The following is a 24740-nucleotide window of genomic DNA, read 5'->3' as shown; positions in this document are numbered from 1 at the left end:
ACACGGACAGTGTATCAAATTATAAAAAATTTGCTTGAAACCGCCCATTTCCTACCGTCATAAACCGCCAATCGCGGTGAGCTTTTAATCCACAAATCAAAACGCTCCTTACTGAACAGACTCGAGAAACTCAATTCTGCACTTGTACTGTGCATTGTTCCATGATCAGGTCCTTCATGTAATGACATTTTAATGGGTACTCTTTCTATTACCATCCAATTACAATTTCTACAAAATCACATTATGATTTATAAATCGTTCGCACAAAATATAGCTACCATGTTAGCCTGCTGTCTTATAAAACAAAGTTACACATACCCTGTTTATTTAGATCAATCTGAAATGTTATTAAATAAGTGTTAAATGTCCAGATATTTAATTTAATAACAACAATTATGTAATGTGTTCTATTGTTGTTATTATTAGTAGTAGTAGTATCAAGTTCACAGTAACTTTGGATCAGGCATTTAAACAGCTACCACACGGATATTGAACATTTGCGTCACAAATTGCTATTGAACAATACATTAATTTGTATGTTATCACTAACAGAAAACAAATTGCAAATTAAAGTAATACGATTGAGAAAACTCACACAAGGCCAAAAGTGGCTAAAGCTACAAACATAGACAAGTACTCCATGTTTGTATTACAATTAATATCTTTCAGTCCAGCATGTTAAATCCAGTTGACCCCAGATCAGTTACTATAGCCGTCCTGAATCTATTTTATCAGAGATCGATAAAGGCTGTGTAGCACCTGATTGTGAGTCGTCTGACATTTCGCTGGAGCTGGCCGGGATGCTTCTGAACACATACCTGCGCAGTAATTTCCTCCGTAATTGTACCGTCACCTGGCTGTGCGGGGTTTTGATCGATCAGACACGAGCCTTCGCCTTCTATTAGCTCATGCCTGTCCAAACCGGGCCCGACCAGATCAGTGGAGCATGCGCTCGCGGTTCATTACCCAAACCAATCTGCTGGTAATTAACTGACCTTCTCTTCCAACGCAAACACACAAACAGGACAGCCTACACTGATGGACACGTGCACACACATTTAATTAGCCATACCTTCTGTACCATAACTTTCTGCATTTTTACAATAAAAAAAAAAAAAAAACTTTGTTCACTTGATTTTAGACCAGTTTTACAAATGAGGACGTGCCCAAATTAATTTTTTTTTTTTTTTTTTGCAATTCTGCAGGTTTTGCTTACTTTTGGGTACAAATTCGTCCCCAAAATATGGTTAAGTGGGTAAACACACACACACACACACACACACACACACACACACACACAGTTTCTTTAAAGAGCCTAATGAAAACAAAGAGAGAGATTTGGGGCCATGAGTTTCGCCCATGTCAAAATAAATATTTAATTTATTTTTAAGAGTGAGAAGTTTAAAATAAATAAATTACATATTCATATAAACAATATATTTTATTAGCTATTCTTATACAATATTTATAACATGTATATAAATTATATATATATTAAAATCTAATATAAAACTTTTAAATCATAGAATATTATATTATGCCCTATTATATTATTCACATATACATATATAAACAAATGCCTATACACACAAATAAACATATACTAGTCCGAACTATATATACATGTCATACCATCTTTAAAAATAAGCAATGGAAAACAGACACTGGGCTGCGTCTTCTCAAGTATGCACATAATACAAGCATAATCTATGCACTCTGACAGTATGCTTCATAATGGCCCACAGTGGGCTGGAGTAATAGCTGTGGATCAGTCCCAGTTAATTGAGCTCATCTGCTCTACAATGTGCTCATTGATGGAAATGTGATCCACACACTGAGGAATAGCACTCACTTCTGATGTCAGCTGGGTCTGCTGTGACTGGCCCACTCAAACTTTTCCCCAAGGCAAATATGAGTAACAGAGTTCAGTATGTACTGTGATATCCATGAGATGTCTCTAGATAAGCTGCTAGAACAGCAGGGTAATGTAAGAGCAGGCCAGACAAGCAGCGAGAGGGAGTTATACTTTAGTAATGTTCTTAGCTTCACAAGCTTTTTTAAGTGGTACTTTTGAAACCGTATCATGGTATCATAAAGATTTCTTCAAAGTACAAGGGAAATAAACCATACATGGGTCAAATACAAGACCTCCTCATCAAATAAAATGTATAAAGGTGATTTATATACAATGAAAGCATATTAAATGCAAGTTTCAAAATGTGGGAGATATAATTTATCACTGTCATTCAGCATAATAGAAATATTTATATAAAAATGAAACAATATACTTATGACTTTACCTATTTTCCAGACTATAAGTCGCACTTTTTTTTTTCATGTGTTTTGGAGGAGGCGTGGCTTTGGAGAGTGATTTTCAGGAAGGGTGAAATCTTATGCTTTCAAAGCTAGCTTGCTATTGCTAGCCCCTCTCTGAAGTTGCCTACCTTACCTTTAATGGCATCTAATAATTATTGTAGTAAATATGCCTGTATCATTGTAAAAATGTACGAGTGTCATAATTTTTTGCTCAAAAAAAAAAAAAAAAAAAAAAGGACACATTTTAAATGTACGGGAAAAAAACTGAAAGCTATATTAAACTTTTATTGTTTGATGCTTGAAAACCCCTTTCATCTTTGACACATTTTATGACATTATCATCCATGTTATACATCAAAGTAACGATCACATCTAGTATTACACAATTGGTCGTGTTATAAAACTCAAATAAGAGTTTTATGTGGAATTCAGTGCCCATGAGCAAAGAGAGCAACTAAACAATTGTCACCAAGACGAACGGAAACATTAACAGACAGTTTCCTCCAGATATTATAGACCTCCTTGGCTTTTTTGACTTCATTTTTTCTTGACAAGACAGCAGCTTTGTAAGGGCACTTTTGTAGTGAACATAAGTCTTATCTGAAACTCTACAAAAGATATTGCAGGACTTCTCATAACAACAGTTAATATGTGTGTCTGATATCACATACTGTCTAGTACGTACTACGTTTGATAAGAAACAAGCTTCACAACTATTAAAAAAGTCTGTTCTATTTAGTATGAATGTGTAGTGTTATCAAAATCTGTATGTACAGTACTACATCCGCTATGTTGTCATCTTCACGTAGTCCACTATTAATACACGATTTTTCTGCGCCAATGGCCACATGATGATACACTTCGGATTATTGACTACTAATAATATTGAGTCCTTTTCGTCTACAGTTTTATGAACACTACTCTATGAATTCTTACTACTCATTTTACATACTACATGCTATACTACTATATAGCAGGGAAGTATGCATATTCATACGCAGGGATTTTCTTATGTGTAGTAAACTTTTAAACTTAATACATATAATATTTGCCAAAATGTTTTATGACAAAAGTATACATGAACACCACAAATTTGACAAGAATAAAACAAAATACTTAGGAAAACAGAGAGAGAGTCTATAACAATAACTATACAATAAGTGTAGCTTTTAAAAAGGACTGTCGATCAGCTACTGTAACATTGGTGAATAAACTTTTTTTGGGTGAAGGTAGAGCGTCTGTCATTTAGTCTGACAAGATTTAGTGCAGCGGTACTAGCTACACACGGAGTCTTCATTTTCCCGTTTTCTGATGGATGTCAAACAGCTTTACTATACTAAGTTACAACCAATTAAGTCGGAGTGTCAACAAGAATCAACCATTGTGTCAACAGTTACTGCCACTGGATTATTTACAATATTACTTTGTATTATGTGCAGTGTCAACACAACATCAATATTTCATTGTTCATTCACTATCATGATCATCATCACATAATTCATACTCATTTAAAAACTGTCATGGTAGCTTTTACCTCAGAGCTTAGACTGATTCAAACAGACAACATTTTTGTGTGATTCAATACAAGAATCGGCTCATTTGTTGCATGTTCGCATGCAAGTCTGTTTGTTTTTGTGTGCATCTAAAAAAGATAATATGATTTTGTTTTAGGTGCATATAGTATAGACTTCTCATAACATTAAAATTCACACTGCAAGATGCAAGACAATATGATTTTTTGCTGAGGCCGATTAGCATTTAAATGCTTCATTTGTGTCTAACTGAATGAATCATTCCCCATTGTCTAATTTCCCTCCTTGCTACAGTATTTCAACTTAAGTTCTACTTCCCTGTTCCTTTTTAAATTGAATATCTGTGCATCTTACTTAGCTGCACTACATTTGCTCTATTTCTATGCATTTGTCATGCCAATGAAGCGCACTAAACAGAAACTGAAAAGAGAGAGATAAGAAAGAAAAAGCAATAGAAAGGCAGACAGGTCATGTGACTCACCCTGGTCAAACAGCCGCTGCAAGCTTTCCATCTCGGCCTTATTTCCACTCACCCTGTAGATCCCTTCTGTGCTCAACCCTGTGAGAGAGAGAGTTGACATTAATTAATGAGTTTTGCACTCTATTCATTTTACAGTTTTAGAGCTTGATAAGAGCCAACAATGGTGTTATCTTCAGCTCAGAAAGTACAACACATTACACATATTTAATTTATATCTGAGGTTGCTAATCATGCGACCACACTCCGATCTTCACTGTTTGACTTCTCAGTTGTATATGAAGAATGAGCGCTGCCACAGGAAGACAGCAGCATGTGTCTTGTGCCCCAGATGGAGACAAGAGTCAGAGAGTGGCTCGCCTTGGCCCATCTCACCCAAGCAGAGAGAAAACAAGTACATCGATAAAGAGGAAGACAGATCGAGAAGCAGAGAGACACTCTTGAAAACGAGTCGGCATGTTGCCGAGGCAGACCGCATTGATTGCCTCACCTCTCCCGATCAATTTCTGTAGAGCTGCATGAAGGGAAATGTGTGTAGAGAGGAAGGGTGTGTTTATGGCAGAGTGTAAGAACAGAGTGGAAAAAGAAAAGACAAAAAAAAAGGACTGTAACACTTCAGAAAGATCAAGTTTCATATTGTGTTATAGATATGCACTGATCGTAAAACTCTATTTTTGATGGCTGAGAAATCCACAAGGTGCCTGGTCTACAAATCATTTCAATGTTTATTTAAAATAGGCTGAAATATGATTTGAATATGAACTGCTAATTCATTATAATTTTGATATAAAATTAACATCATAATAGTAACCACAACAACGTTAATGCCATAGTACTTTAATGCTAGACCGCAACAATAATTATATATATATATATATATATATATATATATATATATATATATATAATATATGTAACGGTTCAGACTGCTTGTGGTTGGGTTTAGGGATTGGCAATATATCGCATGCGATTGTCACGCGCATTTCGTCACGCACTTATTTGCTTTTGTTGGTAGTTAGTTACTCTTTTATGTAGTTATGTGCTTCCTGATTAGCGGTAAATCTCCATCGGTTGCTTTCAAATTGAGCTGCATTTTATAGACAAAGCCGTAGATCACTGACATATCATGCAATATCACGTTCATTATCAAGGCGATTCATCTGCGATAATGAACACAATATTGCGAAGCTTGTCAGTGATCTATGGCTCTGTCTATTAAATGCCGCTCCATTTGAATGCAGGTGATGGTGATTTACCGCTAATCAGGAAACTGGCTTTACTGACGAAACGCGCGTGACAATCGCATCTGATATATCGCCCGTCCCTAGCTGGGTTCGGTTCATGGTGTTAGGTTCACGGTTTGGTAAGGTTCGGTACAGTATGTGCTATGTTCAGGGAAGTAAAAAAGAAAATAACAAATAATCAAACTAAATGTAACAACACAAATAAACACAATAGAGCAAAAATACAAATAAAATACTGTTTTTCAGGTGTTTAACAGCACTTTACAGGCACAGAAATTTAAAGTAAACAAATGTAAAATAATAGTGCATTTTTCACTGTATAAATATATGTACATAAATAAATAGATAAATAAACAAGCACATAACTACATAAACGAGTAACTACCAACAAAAGCAAATAAGTAAACTACTAAATAAGTAAATTACATAAATACACTATACACTCTAATTACAGACTAGCCTGCTCTGTACTTCAGAATAGTTTTGATGCCCATTTTGCAAGTAAGTCATTCAAATTAACCTTGATCAACTTGATGAACTTAATTCAGGTGAGCTTTCCCACTGACAAAAAGTTTAAAAGGATTCAAGACTATCCATCCATAGCTTAAACCAAATTGAATCACAAACTAAAGACTTCTAAAGAAAAAGTTCAAGCATAACAGAAGCCACAAAAATGCATCAGAGAGAAAGAGAAACATCCTCTGAAGGACGGTCAAGGACAATACAAGGAAGCGCCATATTTCCAGTTCATTATATAATTTCTCATGTCAATCACTCTCAATCTTTTGGCCTTCATACTGAACGTCAAATCCATTAGCAACGTCAAGATAATGTAATGTTAAGACATTAAAAAAACTAAACAGAGCACTTCGAGCCTCATGGGCTTCTCTCACTGAAACTCACCATGACCTTTTTGCTTAAAGCCCTCTAAAGCACAGCTAACCCTGCAACATGTCCAAACAAACCCCTGCCGCTTCCTGCCATCATCTTCAGCATATCCTCTGGGGCTAGTATCAGCCAATTCAGCATTTCTCCTCCTCCAACGGCTGTCATGTTCCCTGCTTCCTTGTCTCTATAACTAGAGCTATTTCAAAATCTGATTTATAAAAAAATAAATAGGGTCTGAGTGACAGGTTACAGTTAGTGACCTGTGGGCTGAGACTAGGCCGTTCGCGATAGTCGATAAATCAATTAATCGCACAATTAAAAAAATGAGCTTGATAATATTTTTGGCCGCGATTTTTTTTTTTTTTTATGAAAAAATGTAACATGTCATGATGTGGGGTTAGACTGGAGCGCAGCCTGTGGACAGCCCACGGTAGAAAACACCCTCTTTGATTTCACAGATGTCCCGGGAATAAAGAGATAACGTCTCGCTAGAGTGACCAGCTTTGGGAAGCACCTTTCATTTGCTTGTGGATGTTTGTGTCGCAAGTGATACAGCATTGTACTTGCACTACTACCTTATTTTAATACCCCGTAGAATATTTTGCTAGTAACTTCGTTGCCCTTTCTGTCGAAATGGGCCTACTTTTCGCTCGCTTCATTTGACTTGCCCAGCTAAATACATCTTTAGGCGTGTTGTTGCATGTGTCTACGCGCACAATGACTTAACACACAAACACGTGCACGCGCGTGCTTCTCCTCCTTTCCAAAGCGCTCGGGCAGTTTGAAAAATGACGCCACCCCATTTTTTTCACCCCGAAGGAAGCTGATTGAGTCGGTTCTTTTCACATGACCTGGTGCGCTTGCGTCACTCTGAAAAGCTGAGATGTTTTTATCTAGATGCGGTGTGGAACGACCGCGTCGCTTTCATTATGAGCGCGCATACCGTATTTGAAATAACAAACTTGAGCACAAAAAAAGACGTGATATGTGAACGGCCCCTTCATCGGTCAAAATGTTTACTTTCGGTTAAAGGTTAAACGGTCAATATGAGCATCCCTAACCGGCATATACACATAATATAACATACAAAATGTATTCATTTTAAGCCACACAAAGTCATCATGTTGGTATTTCTTGCCCTGATTCTGCCATAAAATAAAAGTTTATTGATCTTTGAAAAGGTGTATCTGCGTTTTTATGCCATTATCATTATATAAGTTGAAACTGGTCTTAGAACGACAATATTATCATTTATCGCGATAATTTCTTGGACAATTTATCATCCAGCAAAATTTGTTATTGTGACAGGCCTAGCTGAGACTATATACTGTATTTTCTGTTCCCACTGTACTGATTCTGGAAGAAGTCCTGCCACTGCTCAGGTGATTGTCAGTATAAGTAGTAGTGAATAATCTGGAGATGGTGACCCCAATTGCCCTAAACACCCAACACTCATTTATCATACCATCCCAGTGAAAAAAAAAAAAAAAAACTGACAGATAAGAGAGAGAAGGCATAAAAAGGAAAGATAAGTTAAATGAGAGACAGGTTTACCTAGAAGAATTAACAGGAAATGAGAGGAACAAAAGGGGAATGCATGTATTTTTGGTACAGAGGGTATAACGGAAGGGATGTAAGAATCGGTGCATGTGTTTTCATTTCTGCCCCATCCAACCCAAAGAAATAGGAGAAAATGATATAAACCCTTCTACTAGGGGTGCTCCGGCCGATCGTTATGTGCATCTCGTCAGTAAAGCCGGTTCTCTAATCAGCGGTTAATTCCATCAGGTGCGTGATTTCACATAGAGCAGCTGTTACTACACAGAGCCATTGTTAACTGAGAAGATGCGCAAATCCACGTTCAATATCAGCGTTTATTGGCGCATCTTCTCAGTTAACAATGAAGCACCCCTACCTTCTACAGAAATATATAAATAAACAGAACTTGACTAGTTTGCTCATAAACTGTTTTTTCTTCTTCTTCTTTTTTCACCCAGCAGCAACAGAAATTAATTTTGATTAAAGTGATGGTCACTCAACCGTGAATTGGGCCCGAAACGATCACAAAATACCACAAAAGTTTCATACTAGTACATAAGGAAATATATGGGTAAATGAAGAATTGTTGGATGGTTTTTGGATGAACAATGCCTATGAATTTTAAGTGGTTTAGAGTAGGCATGCACATTATATTGTTCAAGGGTTTTGGGCCAATACATTTTCTATTTCGCACGGACACATTCAATTTAATGGAAGTAACAGTAAAGACATTTGTGACCTGGACCACAAAACCAGTCTTAAGTGTACATTTCTTCGAAATTGAGATTTATCCATCACCTGAAAGTAGGGCTGTGCAAAAAAACAAAAAAATATTTCATGCGCCTCTCGTCAGTAAAGGCGCTCCTGTGATTAGTATTATATCTCCAGCACGTGCGTCCAGCACAGAGTTGTCAGGTTTTCAAAACAAAACCTGCCCAATTGCTTCTCAAAACTATCCCAATCGTGTTTCGCTCCCGGCTATAAAATACATGTTTTTTGATGGGGTTTCCTTCCTCCTAAATATCACATTATTGGGATTGGGGTCGCTTCGACCTGAGGACATGAAAAAACAACCACAGACTTGGCAACACTGGTTGGCATTTACTACACAGAGCCATAGTTCACTGACAATCTACACAAAATTGATTTCAAAATTGCAGGCTCATTTTGTGTAGCTTGTCAGTGAACTATGGCTGTGTGTAGTAAATGCCGCTCCACCTGAACCTGTTTTGCAAAGTCATGGTTGTTTTTCATGTCCGCAGGCTGAAGCGACCCCAATCCCAAAAGCATGATATTTAGCCCCTAAAATGCTAATTTTACCAAGGCAACCCTGCGAAAAAACATGTATTTTATCCCTGGGGCGCATTTTGTTATCGGGGAACCCCCTGGAAAAGCCATTGGGCTACTTTTGGACTCGTTTTGAGAAGCAACTTGGCAGGCTTTGTTGTGAAAACGTGTCAACCCTGATCTGAACACACGTGCTGGAGATGAAAATCACATTCGATTTTTTGCACAGCACTACCTGAAAGCTATCATAAGACAATATTTGGCTGAGATACAACTATTTGAAAATCTGGAATCTGAGGGTGCAACATTTTTTTAATATTACAAAAAACTCTTTTAAATTTGTCCAAAAGAATCCTTAGCAATGCATATTACTAATCAAAAGTTAAGTTTTTATATATTAATGGTAGGAAATTTACAAAATATCTTCATGAAACATGATCTTGACTTTTTATCCTAATGATTTTTGGCATAAAAGAAAAATCGATCATTTTGACCCATACAATGTTTTTAGATATATATATATATATATATATATTTTTTTTTTTTTTTTGGCTATTAAAAATAGCCCGCGACTTAAGACTGGTTTTGTGGTCCAGGGTCACATTTATAATGTTGACAAAAAAAAGTTTTACACTACAGTATTTCAAACTGATTCTGGCTTCGAATTTCAAACATGTATAATAAAAAGAATTGCTTCTTTGCTGCTTACATTGAAACATTGACACTGAAGACTGATAATTCAACTTTGCCATCACAGGAATAAATTACATCGTTAAATATATTTAACCGTTTTATATTTTTATATATAAAAATATAAAACAGTTATTTCAAATTGTAATAATTCACAATATTACTGTTTCAACTGTATTTGTCACCAAAACTAAATATAGCCTTGCTGAGCATAAGACACTTCTTTCAAAAACATTAAATAAAGCTAACTAACCCCAAACTTTTTGGTACTTGAAAAAATCGGTTAGTCAAAATTGGTTTGTACAACTAGTTGGTCTTAAGTAAACCTTGTACAATTAGGCTTCGCCACTTGTTTAGTTAATATTTGAAAGAACTATAAAAAAAAAAAAAAATAAATAAATAAATAAATAAAAGGCTAAATAGCTGACCTCAAAACCCACTAGTTGGTTTCCATATGAGCCCACTGACCAATACCTAATTTATACAGCTAGAGGTAAATGTACCTTTTATGGGGTAGTGAGGTACAAAGGGTTGCTATATGTAAAATACTAAGCTGCCATGACTAAGCACATCTTAAACATAGCTGTAAGCAGGACTTCCTTGTCAAACTGCCATTTTTCTACAAAAGCCTTTGTAAAAGCAATTTGGTGTAATTCTGATAAGGTTGTATTATTTTGATTGGTAAGGCACTTTCTTATTCACGTATTCTCCAGTGTTCACGCTGCGGGTGCTATCAGCACATCACGCTGTAAGCTGTTGTAGAATCCAGTTCCACTCACAAAGCACAAAAAAAGAGCTGAGCCCGAAAGATTGTTCACCATTTATGCTATGTGATATTGATCTCAATGAGGGAGTTTCAAGCAGAAAATAATCGCAAGGGGCTTGGCAGCTTACACATACTCAACGAAACATGAAAAAAGCAGGAGAATGGCGGGGTAAAGAGGAAATGGAAATGAGGGACAAAGATGAGGAGCTGAATAAGAAAACTATTAATGACACCAGCACTGACTCCGCTCTGTCCCCTAGTGGTTCACACACATAATCCTAAGGGTGTGGTTGAATACTCGCTGCAGGGAATTGAAATTAATTAACCTCAAGTATGTATGTAATACATAAACGCACACAGTTGATTCTTTGTCTATATATTGTAACATTTTCATGCGTTCTTTTATACTTGTATGTGTGTAATCATAATTCAAGTTGTGATATTCCAGAAACGCACAAAGCTTCATAATTATGACACATCTCCATCCGTGAACACGCCAGCATTTGACTAACAGAGGCTCATTACACAGTAGGTTGTGCAAGCTTGACTGCATCTGAACTACAGATGGACAGATGCATCCCAGAGGGAATACTGGTGTGTCCTCCAAAACTCAGCATTACAGAAAACCCCAGCCGGCGCAAATGCACTTGCTCTCAGTTGATGAGATTTAATCCCTGGAAGCTAATGGCGCTAATGCTACAGAGTCAAATCAAAATCCACAGCTGCGCGGATACACACTTAACAAGTGCATACATGCATTGCATTATCATACTTCTAAAAATGAGAGGCTCTTATTTGCATGCTGTGGGATCATTTGAAATGTTTAAATGATCTTATAGGTTATGTACAGTATATACCCTGTTGACAAAATCATCTTAAACCAGCCTAAGGTAGCTAGCTGGTTTGGTTTGCTGGTTTTTGTGAGTTTTCAGACTTAAATCAGATACAATAAGCAAACCACCTAGGGTTAGACTTCAACCTCAAGTGTCAGTTGCTGGCATGCCTCTTATAAGGAACAGTTTACCCAAAAAGGAGAATCTGCTTACAGTTTACTCACCCTCAAGCCATCCAATATGTAGATGCATTTGTTTCTTCATCAGAACAGCCTTTGAGAAATTTGGCATTACATCACTTGCCCACCAATGAATCCTCTGCAGCTAATGGGTGCCATCAGAATACGAGTCCAAACAGAGACTTCTTCCGGTAAAAAGAAAAGTCCATTCCCTGTTGTCCTTTCATATCCAAATCCACCAACACATTTGTTTAGAACTGTGTTGGAATGTTTTCGCTTGTAAACTGTGCTTCATCTTTGCATATTTTTCTACTCATTCAGATTTAACTTGGAAAAGCAATAATATGGATAGAGGACTCTTATTGTGAATGGATCTGTGAAAAATATATTAATGATGAATTCGTCATAAACATGACATTAATTAATGGACTGGAGTGGTGTGGAATATTGGGATGTTTTTATCAGCTGTTTGGATTCAGACTCCCATTCACTTCAGAGGATCCATTTGTGAGCAAGTGATGTAACTCTATATTTCTCCAAATTTGCAAAAGCAAACATGTCTACATTTTGGATGGCCTGAGGGTTAGTAAATTTTCAGCATATTTTCATTTTGGGGTGAACTACTCGTTTAAGGGCAGATGAGTGAAGAAGTTTAGGGTCATGGCACCAATGTAACTGGTTCTGGGCAGGATTCGTACTGCAGGCTTGAGACCAGAGGAGATTAATGAGGTTTAGCGGCACAGGTCTTACTAGCTGATCTCTATTACACTAAACCTCGTATCCAGATTCATGGCACCACTTCAACTGTGCTAGTAGGACCAAAAACGTGACCTGAATCAACTGCAGGATTCAAACCAGGATCAACTAGCATGTGAGGTGGGTGCACCAACAAGGACAAGCGGTTACCATTACAACTAGCCAACAGGTACAGGTTTACAGGTAGCCAATATTTTAATATTGAACTGTATCCATCTAAATTAATCTCATCTATCCACCATATACCATACACAAAATGTATGTACTCTACATTCTTTTGAGTTTGAAGACAGTTCACCAGCTTTGGAAAACACTGTCATTGCATGAAAAGACTTCTTGTCACATACTGTTTGAATTTGTATGCAAGCGTTAGCATTTAGCTAAGTTCAGTACATCATTCTGAAGTAAAAATATAAATGTAAGAATTTTGTGCTGCTTACCTGTAGCCTCAATGTAGCGGATACACTTTTCGATGAACAATGGAATGGGCCGCTCCGGCGTGACAACGTTGACCAAGGGAACGCCAAAGTAGTTACTCTCAAGAGGTTTGGACGATGATGAATGACGAGCCTTTGGACGTTTCTGCTAGATAGGAGACAAACACATTATTTGTTGGTACAATTACAATAGCTAAGCTTGATTTAAGTACAATTGTGTTAGACTTTTTAGTTTAGAGTTCTGCAGAAGGACACACTGCTGCTTTCCCATAATGCTCTGCAGCAGGGCATCACGGCTCTTTGGCTAGTGTGTCTGCAGTACTGTCAATTGAGAAAAAGTTACAATGCTTATTAAGCCAGAGTCTGTCTGCTCTGTAGTTAGAAGGCGACCCAGCTTCCTGGTACATCTGCAGGCCAAAGCTCTGCTTTTCACACATTCAGGAAAATGCCACATTTCCTCCCTTTTTCTATCTCTCTCTCTTCTTCTCCTTACATTTCCCACTGCTCTACTCCTTTTCTTATTTCCACTGGCTCCTCTCAATAGACGTTTACATAATTACCACCCTCCCTTCCCTCCAAGTTCTCGGTAAAGAATCTGTGCTCCAATTACATTTCACAGGGAGTATTACTGGGAATGCAATGTTATGCAAAAAGTTATGTGTTCACCCACCAATACAGGACACACAGCAACCCAAACCAAGGCACACAAAGAAAACCAGCTAAATCATGCATATAACTGTTACTACACCAGACCTGCCAACCTGGTTGTCATGCATGGGGAGGGGTGGGGGGTTATAGGTGTTAATGTGAGGGTAAACCGTTTACAGGTTAACTTTTTAAAGTTTTTTTTTTATTGTGTACCATAACTGTTTAATTAATTTTTGCTATTTATTTGTTTTTTATGCTATAAAAAAAACAAAACAAACATCCAGTACACTTTAATTCAAACTCCAGTACACTTCTGTATAGGGCTGGGCAATATGAGCAAAAATGTATATACATTTTTGGCTGATTTGCGGTATACGGTAGCCATATATATCTTGGTATTTTGTATTTGGATTAAAAAAAAAAACAAATTAAATGTAAGCATGTAGGAATATATTATGTGCAATAAATGGTTAAAATTATATTACATTATAACTTTGAAACCTAAAAATAAATAAATAAATAAATATTATATTTTATATATATATATATATATATATATATATATATATATATATATATATATATATATATATATATATATATATATATATATATATATACTTTTAAAGCAGAAGTTAAAAGTTGCTAAACTAAAAATTAAAAAAATCTTTACAGTTAGTGCTATCATACAAATACACTTATTTGTTGGTTTTAAATTCTACAATGTCACATTTATTGTGCAACTACAAATATTTCAGCATAATGTATACTTTAGGCAGAGTTATTGTGCTGCTATTTCTAAATGAAGTCTGTGGAGATTAACGGAGAATCGCTAAAGCAGAAACTCATGCACTTCTGACAGCAAAATGGAAATTTTCCATTGGATTTTAACATTTACAGATGGAGAATATACCTGTGCAATGTAAGTTATGGATTAAGGAAAACAGCACATCTCAAATACATTAAACAGCACATCTCCGTCAGCCTCACACGCAGCCTTTCTGTCAGAGCTTCTAACTGGGCGAGCGCGAGCCACTTTGAACTGAAACTATAAACTATAGGCTACTAGGAGAGAGATACAATTCAGAAATTATTTAGATAAAATAATAAAATAAAATAAAAACCTATGATTGGTTGAACTTTTCATCTGTTCTGTTGCTTGTTTTGAATATTGCTCGTGGACAGGGGCGGATATTTGCATAGTTTAGAGTGACACATCGTACCAGCATACTTTGAGGTCAAAATGCGTAGCCAGTACACAAAATGTTTAAAGGTTGGCAGTTCTGCAACACCGATTTACAACTTCAGACATGAGAGGATACTGATAGTGTTACAGTGTGAATGAATCTGATGCTTGTTTATGTTATGCCTCAGCAACCTCACAATCTATGTAAAATAATTTATAAGCATTGGAAAACTTCACATTACAACCATTCCCCTGGTATCACCACCGTGCAACTATTCACTTGCCAGTTGCTGGTGCAGAGTTAAAGGGGCATTAGAAAGGAACTATGTGACGATGGAATTTGAAACATTCCACTTGTTGGGTGAGGAGATTTTAAAAGGCTGAGTGAACATTTCCGGCCTTGCCATACAACATACTGAGAAAGAGAGAGAGCAGATGGTATAGTATACAGGAAAGGCCTATTCAAACTACTTTAACATCAGAAAAGGACTGCCTTTGTTGAACAGGGATTAACCAGTACAGACCACTGGGGCTACTGAGCTGGTGTGGTTTTTTATGGGTTGCTTTATGGACCAGTCCCATAAGGCAATTGATGTAAGCAAGGTGATTTAACCCAATGGCCTCATTCTAACCCCACTGAAGTAATAAAGACACTGCTGTGTATGAGAAGGACTGGTGGCTCAATTATTTCATATACTCTTAGGCTGTCACATGCTGTAGGAGAACAGCAGTTACCGAAATCTCTGCTTGTGTGATTACAGGGTATTATGGGAGTGACAGCTATAATACTATTCCCAGCAAAAAATCATTTATATATTACATTTGACAGACAATTTTGTCCAAACCAACCTTACTAGGCATTGTTAGCAACATGTATTTTAAATATATTAAAATAAAATATAATATACATTATAATGAAAATGTGTCTTCTGTCTAACAAATTCACATGAATGGTGGTATGCCTTGTTCCATTTCTTGCACTTAGCTTCATCCAGGATTAGGGAAAGTATTTGACCCATGTATGGAGTCAATTTAACGGCCGTATATATACGCAAAAAAAAATATGTTTTGCAAAAGAAAATAAAGTTTTGCAGACGAAAATTAAAGTATTGAGGAAAAGAAATTAGCTTTTTTCAAACAAAAATTAATAATTGCAAAACAAATGAAATGATTTTGCAATACATATTTTCCATGGTCATATCTATCAATTTATTTGCAACGTTGTTTTTAATTTGCGTGTCAGTCTAGTTTGAGCTTGCGATACCATTTTTCCTTTGCGCTTCACTTTTCCTCACGTCTGTCTTTGTGGCACTGTTTTGACGTGGGGGCGGAGTCAAGGGATGGGGGCATGTACAACATGCTTCCCTGGAAGTGACGTCATCGGCCCGAGACGCAGCTCACTGATCCAGGTCCAGTCATGATGAGCAGAGACTTTTGAGTGGATTGTTTATTTTTATTCAATAGCATTAAAACATTCATGTTTTCGTTTTAACTTTATTAACAAATGTATGTGTATTAGCAGTGTTTGCTCAAATTAAAGAAGTTGTTAACATGAACATCTGCTGTTTATTTCTCTCGATGTGCACACTTTTATAGCATTAAAATGTGCATTGTTTCATTTGGTTAACTGCAAGCGTTTTTTAAAATCTCTTAACTTGTGGGAGGATGCCAGCACACAGAAGTGTTATTTGTTTACATTAGTTCAGAGGAAAATGCAGCCCTGAAGAGTTTTGTAAATAATAGCCTATAAAAGCCCGACATGCCAATAAAGCATTGATTATGCTATGTGACAGGAATTTTTACAGGAAGTGCACTTTAAAGGATTAATTTAACAATAACTATATAAATATCCTAACCCTATAATAATAAATAGTAGAATTATAAATTAATAATTCGCTAGTTTCATTTGTAAATGAAAACACAAATGTTTTACAGACCGTTAATTAGGTAAGCAATAGACAAATTGAAAGGGGAGAATAAGCATAACAATAAATATAAAAATATAGCCCTAATTAAAGCTGCAGTAGGTAACTTTTGTAAAAACATATTTTTACATATTTATTAAACAAACACTTGCAGTTAACCAATTGAAACAATACACTTTTTAATGCTATAAAAGTGTGCACATCAAGAGAAATAAACAGCAGATGTTCATGTTAACAACTTGAGCAAACGCTGCTAATACACATACATTTGTTAATAAAGTAAATGAAACGAAAACATGAATGTTTTAATGCTATTGAATAAAAATAAACGATCCACTCGAAAGTCTCAGCTCATCATGACTGGACCTGGATCAGTGAGCTGCGTCTCGGTCCGATGATGTCACTTCCAGGGAAGCATATTATACACGCCCCCCTCCCTTGACTCTGCCCCCAAGTCAAAACTGTGCCACAAAGAGAGACGTGCGGAAAGGTGAAGCATAAAGGTAAATTATATCGCGAGCTCAAACTAGACTGACATGCAAAATAAAAGCAGAGTTGCAAATAAATTAATAGATATGACCATGGAAAATATGTATTGCAAAATCATTGCTTTTGCGCGGTTTCATTTATGTTTTGCAATTATTAATTTTTGTTTGAAAAAAGCTACTTTCTTTTCCTCTATACTTTAATTTTTGTCTCCATACATGGGTCAAATACTTTCCCTAATCCTGGATGAAGCTAAGTGCAAGAAATGGAACAAGGCATACCACCATTCATGTGAATTTGTTAGACAGAGACACATTTTCATTATAATGCATGGGCGTAGGTTTAGGGGGGGACACTAGGTACTAGTCCCTATCAATATTTTGAGATGACAAATTTGTCCCCATCAATATTTAGCAAGCTCCTTTGAACTGCTATATGAATCTTTGCACTGCTATTTGGATCGATTCTAACGGCCAGGACGACGACAGTACAAGAAACGGCGTAATTTGATTGGCAGCGGGGTATCTGACAGGCTACACGCGCGGGCCGGGACTACTTTTGTGCTGGCACACGCAGCGAGCGGGTGTGGGTGTGTGTGGGGGTGTGTGTGTGTGTTTGTGCTGGCACACGCAGCGAGCGGGTGTGGGTGTGTGTGCGCGTGTTGGTATGGGGGTGTCCCCACCAAAGATGAGACTAAACCTACGCCCATGTTATATTATATTTTATTTTAATATATTTAATATACTTAAATGTATAAAGATGCACTTGAAGCACTTAAACATGCACACAGCAAGGCCTATCATAACACTGGGACAGCACTGACACAACACAGATGTGAATATAAATACATTTAAAACAAACACTTAAACAAGTTTAGTCTATTATTTCAGAGTCATATATGAATCAAAATGAAAACAATTATGGCCACTTTAAGAAAGTTAGCCTGTATAAATGTCCTCTGAAGTATAATGAATGTATTTAACAAAATAATTCCACAACATTTACCTTGGTATTTCTTCGCAGACTTCTCAAGATATTCCTCTTCTTTGGGTCCTCGCCTTCTTCATTCAAGGAACTGTCCCCTTTCTGTGCACCAAGCTCATCTTCTTTCATCTTGGGAAGACCTCCAAGCTCATCATCACTGCCAATGAAGCTTGTGCGGAAGCTGCTAAACTTTCCAAGACGTTTGGAGCGATCACGATACAGTCCAGGTTTAACTCCAAGAGCAGAGAGTTTCCGTCTACGTTCTAATGAACTGCTTTCAGGCTCACTGTCTGATCCATTTCCTGCACCATTAGGATGACTTTTGTTTGCATTGCGAATAGTAATGATCTTGCCCTGTGTGCTGTCATGTGGTACAGAATAGATATTTTCCTCCTCTGTGGGACGGGGCTTTGCAACAGCATCCATGGGCTCAGCATAGTCAGATGGATCATAACCACCTTCAGTTGCTGGTGGCCAGGTGACTGACGGTAATGAGCGCCTGTTAGGTCCGTGTGGGCCCAGGTCAATGTATGGACTGATGTTTGAGGGTTTGGGAATGTCGAAGGTGACATTGAGCTTTGGTCGAGCTTGAGGTGGGACTTTGTTGAGCTTGTTTTCAAAAGTGGTGATGTCAGAGTTGAGTGAGAAGGCATCACCCTCCATATCTGGGAGCTTGAAACCATGGGCCAAAGTGCCATCTTCTCTCAGGGTGGGATAAGGTGGGGAGGGCTCGATGTCATCCTCCGAGTCCAGCAATGTGATGCTTGGGGAGCCACATCGAGGTGAAGAAACATTCTCATTGGTGACATTGTCTGCAACATTGTCATACATATACGTTGCCTCTACAATGGTTTTCTTCTCCACTACCTCCTTAAAGAATGGCTGGAAATGGTCTATCCGATGCAAGCCTCCCACCACCCCACCAGGTCCACAGATTACAGAGCTGAAACGGGCATCAATTTCATGGGCCAGTTCCTCCCCTTGGGCAAGCTGCTCTCGGACTGGCTCAGAGTCTGAAAGTTCTGATTGAGTCTCTGCAACAGCAAGCAACTGCACTGGAATTATGTCCTGGATTTCACAAAGGAAGGCGCAAAGGGTTTCCATGGAAGCCTTCCGTTTGGCTGAGTACACTGCTATGTAACCATGCACTAATCTGCTTTTACGTAAGGAAAAAGATGAGTGGTAGGATAGAACAGACAGATCAATGCTTTGCCTTTGGCAACCAATAGATAAATCCAAGAAAACTGATGTTCCATTGGATAGACTGGAAGAGGGTCGACAGTGCTGGGGCAGCAAGAATGGTGAAAGAAGCTGGTCAACATCATATGTATCCCCACACATCAGACACATTATGATTTGTAAGTCACCCTCTGTGCTCTGCTGGGAGTCTCTGAAACTTGCAAGTGCAGGTAGCAAAGGTGGGGAGCTACTGCCAAGACTAACTGAGGGTCTTCGTGTGTCTAAAAGACCTTTGAGTATCTGGTTTAAATGTTTTTCATTTATATTGCGACCATAGCCCACACCTGGAGAAGCAGGCTCTAAATAACTGCACTGAAATTTGCCAGCCACTTGTTGACCTTGTTGGATCAGGCTTTGTGCTGTTTCTCCTCCAATGTCAGAAATTGAACCAACACCTCTTTTGGTGACCAACAGAAGAGACAAGGGAAGCTGAACTAGATTAGTATCCCTTCGACCTATGGTTGATTCTCGTAATTTCTCAATACTATCAGCAACATAGGATAAGGATTCCTTTGAGTTGTAGAGGCAGAGGCAACCGTGTGGGGCAAAAGTGGGTGTCTGAAAGGAGTTCACTGGAAGGCGTACATTTCCCTCTATTGGTCGAAGAGCCAGTTCATAAGTCCTTCCATCTAGCACGTACCGTTCATCATTGGTGCACAGTGCTCTGATCTCATTAGCTAACTCTCTTGCAAGTCCATCTTTTCCAAGGATCACAAGATTAATTCTGTCTACCTTTCCCTCACCAAACTGTGATTTTGAGCTCCCATCAAAGGAATATCGAGTGGGAAAACGAAGGGCTAAGATTTGCTCAATTTTGCCATCCACACAATAAGGACTGCATGGACAGGTTTCCTTAGTAGGGTGGTAGACAAAATGGATATGCTTGAGCACTAGGGCATCCCTTTCAGCTTGAAGCTTTTGCAGGGCCTTAAACCTCTGCTCCTCTCCAAGAACCTCTTGGATGGCACCCATTTTTTCTTTACTGGGCTTAGCATCAACTTCAAGCTCATAGAACAACTCTGAGTACTCCAGTAAAAGTTCTTGGAAGTCCTCTTTGGCTTGGTCAATAATAATCTTCTGGTATTTATTATAGATATCAAGGTACTCAGACTCCTCTAGCCAATGATAAAACTCCTCATTCATGATGAAGCTACGAGCTTCCTCCCAGGGTTTGCCAGGTGTAACAAATGGCGAAGATGCAAGTTTCTCTTTGAATTCCAATCGCATTTCTGCCCGCTTTCGCTCATTGCGCAGGTGTTCTAAGTGAAACTCATATATTTGCTCTGCTGCAGGGGTTTCCAAAAGGTCCTGTGGAATGCGTTCATCCTCCATGTTATCAATGTGTGGTGTAGTTTCCCAAGGTGTGTCGTCCAACACAACAAACCAATGGGAGAATTCCCGCTTAGTCTCAAGAACTTTCTGTACTCCTGACCAGCTCAGGTGATCAATCTCATCCAGGTCTGGAACCAAGAAATTGAGAGCCTGTGGGAGTGTGCTGAGATAGATTTTACGACGTTTTTCTATATGCTCTTGCTTGAGCCTGTGCACATGTTGCTGGAATAGTTTTTTGGCCTTGGAAGTACCCTCAAGGAAGACATACTCTTTGTATTCAGGGGATGTCTGCATTCTGCGGTTGATGTTGGGCCATGTTTCATTATGGTTCTTCACAATGCGATTTACCAGCCACTCATACCGGTCCTTAGCAGTTGCTATCTGCTGACTCTGCTGCTTGAGGGCTTCAAAGTATGGAATGATCTTGGGCTTCCCTCTGCTCTTATCTATCAACTGCACCAACGTAAGAAAGGCAAGGTCAACATTAACGTTTGAGCGTGCTGAGGTTTCAACAACCTGCAGATTCTTCTTGGCCAAAGCAAAGGTGTGAGAGTCTTTAATGTACCTCTCAACTCCTTCATCACACTTGGTCAACACAACTACAACTGGCTTCTTGGTCTTAGCTAGCTGATTATAGAGATTGGTGACAAACTTCATCTGGTCATCAAAATTTCTGTTCATTCCCCTGCTCACATCTACACAGAGTAAAAATCCATCCACTAAAAGCTTGCCTTCAGGGATCTGCTTCTGCTCGAAGTCTTGCTCTAGTCCTAGTTGATCTGTGCAGAAATACATAAGCTTCTCAGCAGAGGCCAGTTTGGTGGAAGCTGCCCGCTTGATATAGGGCTGTAAGGCAGTACTTCGATGTGGCTGAAACGTTTGGTCATCAATAAACTCTGTCTGTTCCACCACATGCATTCGGGACTCAGAACCCTCTTCCAACATTCGTACCGCCTCACCCCAAAACAGGAAGTGGTCATTGTTTACCACTCTACCACCAAAGTCACTTGTGCTTAAAACAGATGTGTGGTCCAAATGAAAATCATCAGCACTGGGGCGAACAAAGCGATTGCAAAGGCAGGACTTGCCTACCCCACATTGCCCCTTTTCCTTTTCAGTCCCGGACAAACCTACCACAACAAGGTTGTAGGTTGGTGCCCGAGCATCTTGTTTTTTTGCCATCATCACCGTATGACAGCACTCATTTTGCCATTCCCAGAAGCTCTAGACTGAAAGCTGCTGGGCTGATGTTCCATTCAAATGCTTTCAGGCTTGACAAATAATTAATTTCTAAAGATCCTGAAAGTTACTTTAGGTATTTTTTTTTCCATGCAGGTCCAGTAACTCCAATGCCTTTAATGATCAAATTTTAAATCTGCAGCAATTTGGCTATTCACAAATTTGAAGGTACGAGGTTTAGAAGGGGAAGAAGGGAATGGGTTTGAGGGTGGGGGAGAAGAGTCCTTGTGGACTTAGGCAGGTATGCTGCAGGTGTTAGTATTCCAGCCCATCTCCTCTCTTCAGGGGCACTCTGACACAGAAATACTGTAGATTTCAGGTTCACCCAACCTGGATCTCACCCTGCAAGAAATAAAACAGATATTACAATTAGAAAATTAACTACAAAAAGACACATATTAAACATCTAGGACTACTTAGAGGACAAATAATTATGGTGAAATTTGATCAAATATGACTATAAAAGATGTACACTTTCACATCAAGATGAATGACATTATATTTGCTGTTAAAATCTATTGCAGTACAGTTCTGGCTATACAAATACAAAGTCACAAGGAATTTGATTATGTTGGCACCACCACCATTCCCTGATTCATTTACACAGTTGCCCAGGGTTGTTTATGCATAACCTTGGTATCAATACCAAGGTATACAAGACTGGTATAATACCAAAGAGAAAATTGTAAAATTATTCAACCCTACAAGGCATCACAATTTAAACTCAAAACACAGACAAACATATACACACAGATGAAAGCTGTGAAAAGTGCTTCAGAGATAACAGTTTTAATTAGGCAACGAGGGAAACCCAAAATGGCCCTTAATAGGAAGCAATGCCTATTGGCTGCTTTCCACAGTCTCAAAATCATTTTCAAAAGGTTTTTGCTATAAAAAAATTAAATTAAATTAAAATTTACATCTCCATTAACATTTCAAACAGAGTGATAGAGTGAATAAAATTTAAAAACGGATTTAAAACGGGAAATGTATGATTAAATTGAGTGGTGATAGCATGTGGATACCAAAACAAATTAATTCAAGACCTTTGGAAATCTACAAAAATAACATAACCCTCTAGGCAATATATGACAAGAGCTCACAGGAGCCCTTACACTGTTCTTGAAATCCTGAGTCCCAATAGCCTCCCAAATGCAGAGACAAACCAAAAAAGATGTAGCTATAATTACAGAATACAGAAAAGAGGGTAAAGAGTATCCTTAACCTTTTGATATCTACTCTGCTATTGCTATTCTGCTACTGTTTTAATACATTACAATCACTATTTATACATTTTTTTTTATAGGCTATTTTTTTTTTACTTTATACATACAGGCACTAAAGTTGGGACAAACCCAGATAGTCATAGTGGGAGTCATCTAAACATAAATAATGATTTGGGCCTTTGCCAAGGAGTCAAGGAAATGCACTAAAGAAGCTACAGTCCTCTGTCTCCCAGACCAACAGCAACACCTTGGAGGCAAGACCAGGTATATGTGCTGACAACAGCTCTCAAGGCAATACATCTAGCATTCACAAGTGGCACATGATTGCAGTTGCAGATGTCACTGTGTGGGCCAAATGTAATGATTCTGCTGTGGCAATTTTGCTTTGTTAAATAAATTCTATGTTCAGCCAACATTCTCGAAAACACAAAACATGTAAGAGTTTTAACCTTTAATTTGAATTTATGACACTTAATATCTGTATTTAAAAAGGTATCAAAGTTTGAGCCTTGCATGCCAGCCAATATTGGATCAGTGATAAGAACAATGGAATCATGCATGTATAACTGTTAAAAACAGATTTTGTTACTTAATGATTAGCCAGCAATCACTGGATACTTGCAATATAGCAAACACAAAAGTGAGGTATGCTGGCTTACCTAGAGAAAAAGCCTGAAATGTCAAGAATAAATTTGTTATTCTACTACCCCCACCCCCACCCACCCATTACAGTTGAAGTGGAGAGCCAATGAGCAATGCAATGCTGTGGGTGAGGCAGTGTTATGTTTGTTTAACCATTGACCAGCTCCCTTAACATAACTCGGAAACATCATCTCCATTTTATATGTTAAATATTACACTTAAACTGTTCAAGAACCTCTCAGAATCATACATGAAATGTAACCTGGGTACAGTTTCTTTGCCTTCACACATCAAATGAACTATATTTTTTCTCTTGTTGCCTGTTAGAATCATGAGGACATCTTTAAGCCCATCAGATGTGGTTATCAGTTAGTAAGCTATGAGGGAGTAATTATATCATTCATACTGATAGAGGGCAGGCAATTATGTAATTATGTTCAAAAACTGGTTACTGTAAGTGCCACCCATGATAATGCCTTCCATATTAAATTCCAAGATGTTACAATGAGAAAGAAAAAAGATGTGAGAATGCATTTTGTGGCTTGAAAATAGATTTTAGCAGAGAAACACTTGAGAGCCCTCAAGGAAAAATAAATCATTAACAAATAACCATGACACCTGCCTGGCTAAAGATCACACACAACCAGGTGGTGACTCCAGCTTCTGGGACCAAATAAAATAAATAAAATAAAATCAGTGTGTCTATTTTGTTGGGTCACCAACATGACAAGTGATGCCATGCTTGCTGGTTCATGACCGATTGTGAAAGTCATTAGTCTAATTAAGGAAGTGCTCATTATTCTTTAGCGCTTCATGACCTGGCTCTCTGAAACTCACAAACTGCTGTCAGCGCAAGTGCCACATCTGCGTGATCTGTCCCAGCTGTGT

At 38.0% G+C, this 24740-nt stretch overlaps 1 protein-coding gene across 3 annotated transcripts in view; it reads right to left on the bottom strand.

The window, feature by feature from the left end:
- LOC128028756 (rho GTPase-activating protein 35-like) overlaps nt 1–24740 on the bottom strand; it is a 75485-nt gene that overhangs the window by 6345 nt on the left and 44400 nt on the right. For 2 of the 3 annotated variants that reach the window (XM_052616072.1, XM_052616074.1), the window contains exons 2-4: nt 18196–22326; nt 12949–13093; nt 4330–4407 (exon numbers count right to left, since the gene is read on the bottom strand). In XM_052616072.1, coding sequence (XP_052472032.1) covers nt 4330–4407; nt 12949–13093; nt 18196–21930 — 3958 coding nt within the window. In that variant the 5' untranslated portion in view covers nt 21931–22326. The remainder of the gene's footprint in view (nt 1–4329; nt 4408–12948; nt 13094–18195; nt 22327–24740) is intronic. The other variant, XM_052616075.1, reaches the window with a different exon arrangement.

Source organism: Carassius gibelio, chromosome A15, assembly GCF_023724105.1.
Source record: "Carassius gibelio isolate Cgi1373 ecotype wild population from Czech Republic chromosome A15, carGib1.2-hapl.c, whole genome shotgun sequence".
NCBI lineage: Eukaryota > Metazoa > Chordata > Actinopteri > Cypriniformes > Cyprinidae > Carassius > Carassius gibelio.
The sequence above is the reverse complement of the archived record's forward strand: the minus strand, read 5'-3'. Positions and strand labels throughout refer to the sequence as shown.